This window comes from Podarcis vaucheri (assembly GCF_965113315.1).
Source record: "Podarcis vaucheri genome assembly, chromosome: 5".
Lineage (NCBI taxonomy): Eukaryota > Metazoa > Chordata > Lepidosauria > Squamata > Lacertidae > Podarcis > Podarcis vaucheri.
The window spans coordinates 5,340,046-5,353,050 of NC_138763.1; the positions used below are offsets into that span (position 1 = coordinate 5,340,046).

Genomic DNA, 13,005 nt, shown 5'->3' on the forward strand with positions numbered 1-13,005 from the left:
TTTTTGGGGCTGGGGAGCGACTGGGCACCCGTTTTCCTAGAGCACCAGGAACAGTTGCTTTGACAAGCTGGCAAATGGGTGCCTGGCCCATCTGCTAGACCAGGGGTCTGCAACCTTTAAGACAAAAAGAGCCACTTGGACCCATTTCCGAAGGGAAAAAAAACTGGGAGCCGCAAAACCATTGCGACATTTAAAATAAATATATCGCCGGAGCTGTGATCTGACAGCGGGCGGGAAGGTGACATCAGGATGGTGTGTGACTAACGCATGCACCGCCCCCATGCGACGTCACAGCCAGTACAGCGCCCGCCACAGTGGGGAGTCTCGGGGCGCACAATGCACCTCCTCCCCTCGCTAGTATCCGCCCCAGAGCCGTGGCAAAGGTGTAAAAGAGCCACATGCGGCTCCGGAGCCGCAGGTTGCAGACCCCTGTGCTAGACTGATCAGGGCATCAGACACCTTTGAAGCATGGGGGAGGCCCCTGCTGGTGACGTTCCTTCAGTGCTCTTGTCCAGGAACGCCTCCAAACCACACTGCTTGGAGTGTCAGTGCTGCTTGTCGTACACCCCTGTTCCTTAAGCCCCCTGCTTCAGCGCTGGCAGAGTCTCAGAACCTGCCAGTGCCCACGGGAGCTCAGGCCTAATTCTCACCGTGGCCAGAGCCTTATCTCTGGACTGTTTCGCTTCACATTACAGGCAGGGACTTGTATCGTTGAATCCTCTTTCGTGCAACAAAGCAGGACCCCTTCCTGCATATAGAAAACCAGCATGTCAAGGAGATGAACAGGGTTCGAAAAGGATTAAAACTCTTCTCCCTTGCAGGCATAGGCATCTGGTTGGCCGCTGTGAGAGCAAGATGCTTGACTAGATCAGCCGCTGGCCTCTAGATCCAGCTGCAGGACACTTACGTTCTTACACTAATCGAATATGTACAGGGATTTTGTGTATGCACACACAGCAGAAACTCCCACCTGCAGTCTGTAGTGGTATAGCCCAAGACCTTTCTACCCTCAGGGCGGAAGAGCCCATTGCTACTGCAGGCAGTGTGTTCTAGGTTGCCAAGTTTCCAGGAGACACAGCCCCTGCTCTCTACGTAAGCCACCCTGTACTACAGACTTCCTTAAAATGCCTTTTCCACCTCCACCTTCTCTTGAGAAAATCCCCAGGGAGGAAGGCAGCTTGTTCCTTTGCTTGCCTGTAGAAGTTCTACTTAAACCACTGAGCTCCTGCCAACCTAGAAGTTTGAAAGCACACCAGTGCAAGTAGATAAATAGGTACCACTGCAGCGGGAAGATAAACTGCATTTCCTTGTGCTCTGGTTTCTATCATGGTGTTCTGGTGCGCCAGAAGCGGTTTAGTCTTGCTGGCCACACGACCTGGAAAAGCTGTCTGTGGACGAACGTCAGCTCCCTTGGCCTGAAAGCGAGATGAGCGCCACAACTCCATAGTTGCCTTTGACTGAATTTAACCATCCAGGGGTCCTTTACCTTTTACCTTTACCTGCAATGGGAGTCCATTCTTGCCCTGTCCTCTCTGAGAACAGTGAAAAATAAAATCGCTGCATTTCTCATGTCCGATATGTCTTCATTTAAGGAAGCGGGGGGCACAGTTTCATTTATTTTTTGCTCTTCTAGCTGGATTGATTAGAGCCAATGTTTCACAGCCGAACAAAGCAAGCAAAGGCGAAGGTGGAAACGGCGATGTGTTCTTTTGGAATTTCAAACGGCATTGAGAAGGCTGAAGGGATGGAGTGGCCAAAGTTGCAGGGTCCAAGGCCTCTTCCTCCTCTCCACCTCCTTCTGTCTTTTTCCTTGCCTCCCTCCCCCCTTGCCAGTTTTTATGGCACAGAGTGCAGGAGAAAAGCAAGGGGTGTGTGTTAAAGGAAACGTTGAAGCGCAACTTTCCACCCAGGGCGCAGGGGCAACGCTGGGGAAGGAAATGTTAAGTGAACCTAAGAAACCCCAGAGCTGCTTCTGTGGCTTCTTCCAAGTGTTTTTAATTTCATTCATATCTTTTTGTTTCTCTTGCTGCTAAACTGGGGCAAGCAACCTAGCCAGGAAAGTCCTCCCAGAGTGGGAAAAGAAAGAAAACCCCAAATCCTGGAGAGAGAGAGAGAGAGAGAGAGAGAGAGAGAGAGAGAGAGAGAAGGGTCATTCTGGGCTGAGCCGCACTGCCTTTTCCATGTCTCCTGTTGTTCGGATGACTGCGGGAAAAGCCTCACGTCACTTTTCCTGAAAAGGGCAAATCCCTTGCTCGAAAGGAGATGGCGTACACAGTCTAACAAGGGAGAGTTTGTGGGGATCGTTCTTCACTCCTCGCCTTCGGTTGCGAGCGAGACCTGTGACCTCCTCTGGACCGTTGCAAATGTGAAACTTGGCACCAAAATGTGCTGGCTCTCAATTTTCCAGTTGCTTTCTCTCTCTCTCTCTCTCTCTCTCTCTCTTTATTCTTCACTCTCTCCCTCTTTTTTCCACCGAGTGTCATCCTGCCAACCAGTGATTTTATTATTATAAACAGGATGTTGTATTCACTTTTAAGAAGGAATATGAAACTGGAGGTAGAATTACACACTGCACTTTCTCAGCTGCCAAAATAGAAAACAATGAACTAAAAATACCTAGTGCAGTTAAAAGGGTGTTGCGGCAAGGAAATTGGACGGATCCGTGAGGTGGGTTGCCGTCCGAAATGGGGAGTTTGTTCTAAGCCGCCCTGAAACCCTGTCTCAGACGTTAGGGGTGCCAGGCTTTGAACACAACAGACAAGCAAGCAAGCATTGTTGCCTGAGAGACCTAAGCCCAGAAGAGGAGCTCTGTTAAAACCGGCAGGAGTTAATGAGCCTGCTGCATCCCTGTAGGCGGAGTTAATGAAACGTTGCTTTCATAGATGGGAATCTCCAAGGAGGACCCCCTGTGGTTCTGGGGGTCCCCCCACCCACATTTGAGAGAAGTTTACAGGCAGAGGATTCTTGACTGAGTTAGTTTGCTGGTTAGTTAGGAGCATGAGCTGTGAGACAGGTGAGGTCTGGCCCATGGTCACAAATAGATGAGCTGGCCTAATGCACTACTCTTTTTTCCTGAGCTTTAACCTCCTTAGCTGCAGCATGTGAATAAGGCTGGCCAACATTGCAGGGTCGTTGTCAGGGTTATAGAGGCAGGGTCCATTAAGTGAAGAGTTTTTGGTTTTTTTTAAAGAGGCATTGATAGAAAGGGGAAGAATCCAAGCTGCATGCAAGCAGGCAGAGACTATCCCCCAGTGCACCCTGTTTCTGCTCCTCGGTCTTCAGTTCTCCTCTGGTCCTGGGAGACAGTGGGCAGGAGGAGACAGTGAACCACCCTGAGTTATTTTGATGAAGGGTAGTAAATCGATCAATCAATCAATCAATCAACCAACCAGTCAGTCAGTCAGTCAGTCAATCAAATAAATAAATAAATGATTTAGGAGCCCTTGACTCCCCACCAGCCTGACCAACCTCTCCCTTCTCCTGCACTTGTTCTTTGCTCTTCAATCCTGCAGCTTCTCCTGCCTCTGCCTCTCGTCTTCCGGCTGATACAGGTTCCTCTGTATCCACTGACCCCTTCTCCCAAGTCAGTCTCCAATCCTACTTCTCCCGCTGCCCCACTCATCAGTTTCCACCCACCACTCCTTGGTGTTCTGACATGGATCAAGGTGATCCGCTTGAAATCTTTGCGGGTTCAGAGATATGGCACCAGGTGATTCTGGATGTTGCTTAAAATGGCAAGCAGGATCTTCCGAGGGACTAAAGATTTCCTTGGCGTCAGTCGAACAAGCGTGCCAAAGCATTCCTCGCCTGGCTTTTGTTCTGTCCTGGGCACGGAGGTGCTGTTCTTAGCACTGTTTCTAGCTGGAAACTCCAGGCAACGGGGAAGTCCCTGCATTGTAGCACTGCCCGCCTGTTGGGATTAGCAACGCTAGTATTCAGAGGCTTGTCGGCTGACAAAACGAGAGGTGGAGGGGACAGATTTGTCTCGGGGAGCTGGACGGGAAGGAGCATGGCTTCCGGGGACAGAGGGTTCCCCTCAGCAGGTGGAAGGCGCAGATCTGATAAAATAGCTCAGTGCCTGGAAACTGTTCATGCCACAAGCTGGTGATAACTCTAGGAACAGCAAAACCTGTTCTCCTGGAACAGGATGTGTAGAAATGTGCAGGGAACTGATAAGTTGTGGGGACGACGACTGGTGGTGTGGAGGTTGCTAAGCTTGGCTGCCGTCTGTCAGAACCAGCGGAGGTGCACCCAAACCGCAAATTAATGGGTCTCATTCAAGTCGAGTAGTTTATCGCTGCTGCTGCTATTATATTTATTACCTGCCCTTCACCGTTTAAGGTCCCAGGGTGGGTAACAGCATCAAAACAGCATTAAAAGCCATTTTAAACTGGAGTCAAGGAAAAGGGATGTTGTGATGGTAGAAACAGTGGGCTATAAGTTGCTTCATAGGCATGGAAAGGGGGCTAAAGAATAATAAAACTGTCGAGTTGGAAGGGACCCTGAGGATCATCTGGTCCAACCCTCTGCAGTTCAGGAATATGCAGCTGCCCCATAGGGGGACTGAACCTGCAACCTTGGTGTTATCAGCACCATGCTCTAACCAACTGAGCTATTCAGGCCTGCCGTTTCATGCTAGCAATTTACTTGGGCTTGGTACCCCCATGTATATAATTTGCTGGTGTGTCTAGCTCTCCCTGAGATGGTTGACCTGGGTTGGGGTGGTGCCAGTTCAGATGACAGGCAAAGGAATCGCAAGATGGAATTGAATGTCAGCCGGCCGGAATAAAACCCTCCGTGTGGAAAACCAGCATGTTGGGAGCCAGACTTAGGATCCTTCTCCCTGACGTGCTCGTGTTCTGTTTAAGGGGATATTGTTTTCTGTGGAGGAGCATTCTGTCGCCTGATGGAAGCTATGAAAGGAAAGAAGGCTTCTTTGAGGAAACAAGGCTTGCCCAAATGAGAAGAACAGAAAGGAGCACAAACTCTGGCAAAACCAATGGAATGGCAACTGGGAAAGCGAGAGGGAGAAGAGAGTTGGCGTAAACGGCCGGCTCTCGCAATGGAGAGAAATGTATTCTCCCAAGAATGTGCACTTGGAAGTTATCTTGTTAGTAAATGATGTGGCGTTAGGGCTGAGCAGTGGAGTTAACAAGTCTGAGGATGACACCAAATGGTCTCAGTGGCCTGTCCTTCCGTGATTTCAATAGATTAGTCCCATCTAATCTAGGAGACTTCAATTGTGGGTTTTAACAAGCCACTCTTCTTGATAACTTGGGACCAAACCTGAGCAGGTCTTAACTTCTGAGCTGTAATGCAAAATGGCAGCCCTGAAGCCCTGTCTCACCAGCTTCTCAGCCTAGACAAGGCGGAAGACTTTCAGATGCAGAAAACCATGTGACAGAAAGCCTGTCTCAGCCCAGCAGGATTAGATGAGCCGGTGTCTCCTGATTAAAAGTTGTTTGGCATGATGATGCAAGTGGGTTTCCTGTGTAGGAGTGAGAGTGGGAGCATAAGTGGATCACAGGAGCCCAGAAATCTCATTATCTCAGCAAAAATAGCAGGGCCAGATTCCTTTATTACGTCAAGGTGGACATTTGAGGAGTATTGATGGTGCTGAAACTTTGCTTCTTGAAGCTTTCCTGGTCTCTCCCCTATCCTCTTTGCCTCTGTAAGAAAATTTAGCTGTAGACTAGTGCTGGTGGCTTGCAGCTCATGGAGCAGACCGGTGCTTTGATGGTGTGCCAGTTCCAACCCACAGAAATCTAGCAGGAGGACATATTATGTTTCCCCGGGTCGCAATAGCTAGATTATTATGGATGTGTGTACCTTGTAGTCACAAACAGGTTTAGCTTTCACTCTAACCAGAATGATTTGTTGTATAGCTGTGCTTTCTGTTACGTTTTTTGGCAGAATAGGAGTCCTGATGTCTGTAAAAAATGATAGATGGGGTTAGCATAGCCAGATCTTTTCTTTTTTACAGAACAACAGTGTAATTCAGCAGCAAAAAAAAAAAAAAAAGCTAATTCTATTCTAGGCTGCATCAACAGAAGTCTAGTGTCCAGATCAAGGGAAGTAATAGTACCACTCTATTCTGCCTTGATCAGACCACACCTGGAGGACTGTGTCCAATTATGGGCACCACAGTTTAAGAAGGATGTTGACAAGCTGGAAGGTGTGCAGAGGAGGGCAACCAAGATGGTCAAGGGTCTGGAAACCAAGCCTTATGAGGAACAGTTGAAGGAGCTGGGTATATTTAGCCTGGAAAAGAGGAGACTGAGAGGAGATATGATCAGATATCTCAGGGGCTGTCCTATGGAAGAGGAACAAGCTTGTTTTCTCTTGCTCCAGGAGGGAGGATCTGAACCAGTGGCTTCAAGTTACAAGAAAGGAGATTCCGACTAAACGTCAGGAAGAACTTTCTGACAGTGAGTGCTGTTCGACAGTGGAACACTCTCCCACGAGAGGTGGTGGACTCTCCTTCCTTGGAGGTTTTTAAGCAGAGCTTGGATGGCCATCTGTCATGGATGCTGCAGCTGAGATTCCTGCCTTGCAGTGGGGTTGGCTTAGATGACGCGTGGGGGACCCTTCTGACTCTACAATTCTACGATTGTATGCGTCTAACTTACCCAATGATTGGGGACAGGTGTTTGCTGTGACGAGATTGGGGCGTATTCCTGCTGTTGCTATGAAATACTGTTTCATGCATAAAACACACTTGAAGCAAGGAGGGACGCCTATTCCCGAGTGAAAATGGTTGTTTTCCAGGCCTGAGACGCATCGTTCCAAGAAGGAGCTCATCAAGGTCCTAGAAACAATGTTTGAGACTTTCAAGGATCTAAAAATACCCCACCCACCCGGTTTTGAAATGCCAGCCCTCTTGAGTCGAGAGAGCAAGTGCGCAGAAGTCTGGGTGCCGGGCTGAATACCTCGCAGGTCAGCGTTCCCTTGTGTCTGCTCACAATGGGAAGAGAAATGAGACCAGCTTCAAGATGTAGTTGTCTAGACATGCAGTCACCTTTTACAGTTAAATGTCATGGCGGTGCCTTGTTAAAGTTTAAACGAGACCCACAAAATCCAAACTGTAGTAAACAAAAGGCCATAGCTGAGCTCTCACCTCTCATGGATAACGGTGGTTGCTGAAGTGTGCTTATATCTTACATTTTGTCTTTGTGAAATGAGTTGAGTGGGTGAAGGAAGGCCTCTGGTTCCGCATGCTGTGCTAGGAGATCAGAATGGGAGCTAGCGTGCATGTTCAGGAGGCAATTCTACATTTCAAGTTGAAATACTGCTTTGGGCCTTGCATGGTCATTTCCAAAGGAGCAGGGGTTGAATTGAGAGTGTCACTGAGCCTATACAGTGGTACCTCTAGATACGAACGGGATCCGTTCCGGAGCCCCGTTCGCATCTAGAGGTAAACGTAACTAGCAATGGCACGTCTGCGCATGCACGCGTCACTTTTTGCTGCTTCTGCTCATGCGCGTGATGTCAGTTTCAGCGTCTGCTTATGCGCAAGCGGCGAAACCCGGAAGTATCACGCTCCGTTACTTCCGGGTTGCCGCGGAGTGCAACTCGAACGCGCTCAACTCGAAGCGTCTTCAACCTGAGGTATGACTGTACTATTGTTTGCCTGATTAAATACAGTGGTACCTCAGGTTACATACGCTTCAGGTTACATACGCTTCAGGTTACATACGCTTCAGGTTACAGACTCCGCTAACCCAGAAATAGTACCTCGGGTTAAGAACTTTTCTTCAGGATGAGAACAGAAATCGTGCGGCGGCGGCAGCAGCAGCAGCAGCAGGCCCCGTTAGCTAAAGTGGTGCTTCAGGTTAAGAACAGTTTCAGGTTAAGAATGGACCTCCGGAACAAATTAAGTACTTAACCCGAGGTACCACTGTATATCTTTCTTACTTGCAAGTAAGAGCCTCTGCTTGTGCGTTTTGGAGTGGGAGCCAGGACACCGATGTGCTGCTTTTCCGTATGCAGGGATCTTGTGTGTATGTGTTTGGAGAGGACTATTCAACTATGTGAGCTCTCAGCTGGAGCCTGAAATGACTTAGCAGCCTGGCCGTTTGACCACTTTTGTTTCTGCTGTAAGCCGCTTTGGCTTCTGTCTGAATAAATATTTTGCAATAAGCAACAAGCCGCAGGGAGAACAAGACCATCGGACATCATCTGCTCATTGCAACCAGTCACCAGAGGCACAGACAGAAGTTGTAGCTCCCACCCACCCACCAGTTATTACAGCCTAAATAAGTTGCATTAATTAGGAGTGAGCTTGGGGTTTTAGTTTTTCTTTAAGCCACCCTATAAGGCTTCAGGATGGGGTAGGCTACAACTGCGAACAAGCCCATGAAGGCTGCATCCAGGGATGCTTTAAATAAGCTGCCATAAACTCAGCCCTGCAAGTCCGTCAGCAGATCTGTTGCATGCTGCCTCTCCCTTCTTGCACAGGAGAAAAAGGGGGCCTGATATGTTTTGGGCGTTCAGTGGTCCGGAGCTGGGATTCCATACCGCACTCCCTGCAGGCATGGACTCTCGTGAACCGGGGCCCCATTGTTGACCTCGTTAATAGATTTAATTGGCCGAGCGTCTCAAAGCGGAGCGCCTGCTTGTTGCTACATTTCCCTCGATGTGCTTTGAGAGTTCTGGCACCGGCGTATTTATGTTCCGTTCATTTCCAACGCAGGCCCTTTGCCGCTGCCAGCCTATTAATTTCTAAACTGCCTGCAGCTACAGATCGCGATGGGTGGCAGGGCTTTGCGGTTGCAGCACCAAACAGCTGGACTAAGCGACCTGTTCCATTGAAACAAAACCCATGCGGCCTCTGGTTTCTTGAGGACCCCTTAATCCTTTCTCTTAAGACCTGTCAGCACAAGAGAGCAGTTGTTTTAAGCTCCCTGCTGTCTACCGCTGCACGTCATCTGCCTGGCCGAGCTCAAAGTGTCTGAGGGCTGGCGTCCGGGGTCACAGTCGTCGTGCCCCGGGCTCTAACTCGGCCTGATAAGGCCACGTGGGACCCCTTGCATGAGTGGGGCGTTCCCTCTCTGTTCGGACCTGATTCTGCCGAAGACTGTAAATCGAGACGTTATGTAAGCAGTGTATCTTGGAATGCGGTCGCTTTTTTGAAATTCCATTCATTAATGGGTTTTTAATTGAAGGAATATGTATCTGTGGAAGCAGGTTATAGCTGCAGTCGGTTTGTCACCGGATAGCGGGTCTCCGAGCACATGAAAGAGGAATTCTCTCGCTAGCTCTAAAGCTGCATAACCTAAAGCCCGAGGCACGTTATATAAATCTATCAACGACAATACCATGTGAAGGGCAAACATGAAGGAATAAAAATTGGCAAAAGAGCCCCACCTGCCATTCATATGAAATACATAAATAAATGTGTGTGTTGTGGGTGCAGTAGAATTTATACACTGCTTTTGACAGGCGAGCGCTGTTGCCCCAACCTGCAGACAGAGGGACTGAGGAGGGAGTTGGTTCACGGCATGCCATTTTATTATGGGTGCTTGTTCTATGCTGTGATAATTTTTATACAGTGGAACCTTTGTTCTCGAACGCCTTGGTACTCGAACATTTCAGCTCCTGAATGCTGAAAAACTGGAAGAAAGTGTTCCGGTTTCCGAATGTTTTTTGGAAGCCAAATGTCCAATGAGGCTGTCAGCTATTGTTTCTGGGGGGCCTGTGCCAATCGGAAGCCACACCTTGGTTTTCGAACATTTTGGAAGTCAAACGGACTTCTGGATTACGTTTGAGAACCAAGGTACCACTGTAATGTCTTCTTGGTTTTAAAGTGTTGATTTCATAGATGCTTTCTTATAAATATTTTATATTAATTTAGGTAAACCACTTAGTGATCTTTTTATTGTTATTAAGTGGTCTGCAGGTCATAGAATTGTAGAGTTGCAAGGGGCCCTTGCATTTCAGAAATCATTTGCCCAACGTGGGGCTAGAACCGACCACCCTGAGATTAAGAGTCTCATGCTCCACCTACTAAGCTTTCCCAGCTACTCCTATTTATCGTCATGGATGCTTTAGTTGAGATTCCTGCATTGCTGGGGACTAGACAGCCCTCGGGGTCGTCGTCCCCCCCCCCACTCTACAATTCTATGATTCTAAATACCGTATTTTTTGCACCATAACACTCACTTTTTTCCTCCTAGAAAGTAAGGGGAAATGTCTGTGCGTGTTATGGAGCGAATGCCTGCGGGTGGTGGTGGGGATCTGCTGCAGTCGTGAGCAGAGGATCCATGGTTCCCCTTCCTTCCCTCCTCCGTGGTTACAAAGCATGGATCTACATGGATCCTCAGGATTTTTGCACTGGGCTACTCCAAACTCACTGTCTGATCACATGTCTGCGGCCACAGCATGAACCACAAAAATCATATATCCACTATTTCTTTAAGAATATTTTTTTTTCTTGTTTTCCTCCTCTAAAAACTACGTGCATGTTATGGTCTGGTGCGTGTTATAGAGCGAAAAATACGGTAAATAGCCGAGGAGGCAAGATTTGAATTGGCAGTTTCCTGGCTCACAGCTCAGCCCTGGTGATATACTATCCCTCGATTTGGAGACATGTGATCTGAACAAAGCACATGAACCTAATAATTTCCCTGCTGGACCAGACCAAAAGTCCACCTACTATAACATCCATGCTCCTTTCAGAAGCCGGTTTTCAAATAGATGAACTTGCTGCCCCCGGTGCTGAGTTTTCTTTGTTTCTTCCCTGTTTTTGATAGGCAAGAATGCATCTTCACCATTGACCCCTCAACCGCCAGGGACCTTGACGACGCTTTGTCTTGCAAGCCGCTTCCAGATGGTAAGATGGGTTTCCTATGTCGCTTTAGTGTCTGTGCGCATGGATGTCCGTTTATAGCAGCTGCTGTGTGTTTTCAAACATGTAGCTCACCAGGGGCGTTAAGAATTTGAACACCCCAGCAGCCCTGCTTAATAATAATAACATTTATTTATTTATTTATTTATTCATTCATTCATACATACATACATACATACATACATACATACATACATGCCCTGGGTTTCTCCAGCCACTCTGGGCGGCTTCCAACAGAACACTAAAATACAATAACCTATTAAACATTAAAAGCTTCCCTAAACAGGGCTGCCTTCAGATGTCTTCTAAAACTTTGTGAGAGCCACTAGTGGTCAGAGTGGACGGTCCAAGGTTAGCTTGTCCATTGAGCTGATTCATTATTAGGAAGCCTCGAGTGTACAGGCAACTCTCAATTTACGTGGGGGTTACACTCCAGGGCACCCTGTGTTTACGTGAAATTGCGTATATTCGAAACACCATTGGAAAAGCCTGCAAACACCCTCTGACCTCTGGCAACCCTAGAAAAAAACAGCAGCACTTGTTGTTTAGTCGTTTAGTCATGTCTGACTCTTCGTGACCCCATGGACCAGAGCACACCAGGAACTCCTGTCTTCCACTGCCTCCCGCAGTTTGGTCAAACTCATGCTGGTAGCTTCAAGAACACTGTCCAACCATCTCATCCTCTGTCATCCCCTTCTCTTTGTGCCCTCCATCTTTCCCAACATCAGGGTCTTTTCCAGGGAGTCTTCTCATGAGGTGGCCAAAGTCTTGGAGCCTCAGCTTCAGGATCTGTCCTTCCAGTGAGCACTCAGGGCTGATTTCCCTAAGAATGGATAGGTTTGACTCTCAAGAGTCTCCTCCAGCACCATAATTCAAAAGCATCAATTATGGTGCTGATGGAGACTACCAGATGCCAAACCCCACCACAATCACTCAAATTCCAACTTGCCACAGGCCTCAATGGCAGTGCAACTGCTCCTGGGATTTCCCTTGCAAAGGCTTGTGGGATTGCAAGCTGCTGTTTTCGTGCCTATGTGCCAGTGTGGTGTAGTGGTTAAGAGCGGTAGTCATGTAATCTGGGAAACCGGGTTCGTGTCTCCGCTCCTCCACATGCAGCTGCTGGGTGACCTTGGGCCAGTCACACTTCTGTGAAGTCTCTCAGCCCCACTCACCTCACAGAGTGTTTGTTGTGGGGGAGGAAGGGAAAGGAGAATGTTAGCCGCTTTGAGACTCCTGAAGGGGAGTGAAAGGCGGGATATCAAATCCAAACTCTTCTTCTTCTTCTTCTTCTATTTGCTGGGCTCTCTTTAGGGTTGTTTCTGCCATTTTTACAGTCACTTCCAGGTTCGAAGTGATGTGTGCATGTGCGATTGTGCGTCAGCTGGATGCACATCCCTTAGGAGTTGCCTGTATATGCTCATTGTCTCCCATCTCCTCTTTGTTCAGTATGTGCTTTGTATGCAAAAGGTTCCCTGATGCAATTTCTGGCGTCCCTAAGGAGGACGGGGAAAGACTCCTGCCAGAAATCCTGGGTCCAGCTGCCACTCTGTGTTCCCGAACCCGTTGCCCTCCAGATGTTTTGGTCCACAGCCCCAACCAGCAACTTTGTGATGGGAGTTGTAGCCCAAAACATCTGGAGCGGGCATTGGGTTGGGGAAGGCTGCTATAGACAGTGAAATGCCAGGGAGACCAGTGATCTGACGTGGTGTGAGGTCACCTGCCCGTGAACTGGAGCTTGATTTCAAGTAGGTGCTGCTGGAATGGCAGGGAAGCAGCTGGAAAAGCTCTCTCCTTCTTTTCCACTTGGGCTGAGTCACTTTCCAGTGATGGGAACTTCTTGAAATGAGGTAAGCAGTGACTATGTTGTTAATAAACTAAAATGGGAAGCCGTCATGTTTGCCTCGCCGCCTCTGCATTGTTACAAAGCTTTAATGAAGGTTGCTGGCCTTTTATTTTAGTAAATAAAACCTGTGGCTGCAGAGGCAGATGGAACGAGGCCTTTCTGTAAATGGAAGAGATGAGGCAGTGGGGTCTCCTAGATGCCCAGCTCCGGGCCTTGCAGTTCCTTCCAGGAGACGCATCTTAGGACACAGAAATAAAGCCTTGCATAGCATAGGAAGCGCATCTCCTGATTCTACTTTTTAGTATAGTTCCATTGG

The 13,005-nt window shown here is 48.4% G+C and overlaps 1 protein-coding gene across 5 annotated transcripts in view; it reads left to right on the plus strand.

The window, feature by feature from the left end:
• The window catches only part of DIS3L2 (DIS3 like 3'-5' exoribonuclease 2), a 203,649-nt gene that overhangs the window by 107,038 nt on the left and 83,606 nt on the right, over nt 1–13,005 (plus strand). For all 5 annotated transcript variants that reach the window (XR_014220095.1, XM_082223950.1, XM_082223951.1 and 2 more), the window contains one exon: nt 10,752–10,831. Coding sequence is in view for 4 of the 5 variants with exons in the window: in XM_082223950.1 (XP_082080076.1) it covers nt 10,752–10,831 (80 nt within the window). In the remaining variant the exon portion in view is untranslated. The remainder of the gene's footprint in view (nt 1–10,751; nt 10,832–13,005) is intronic.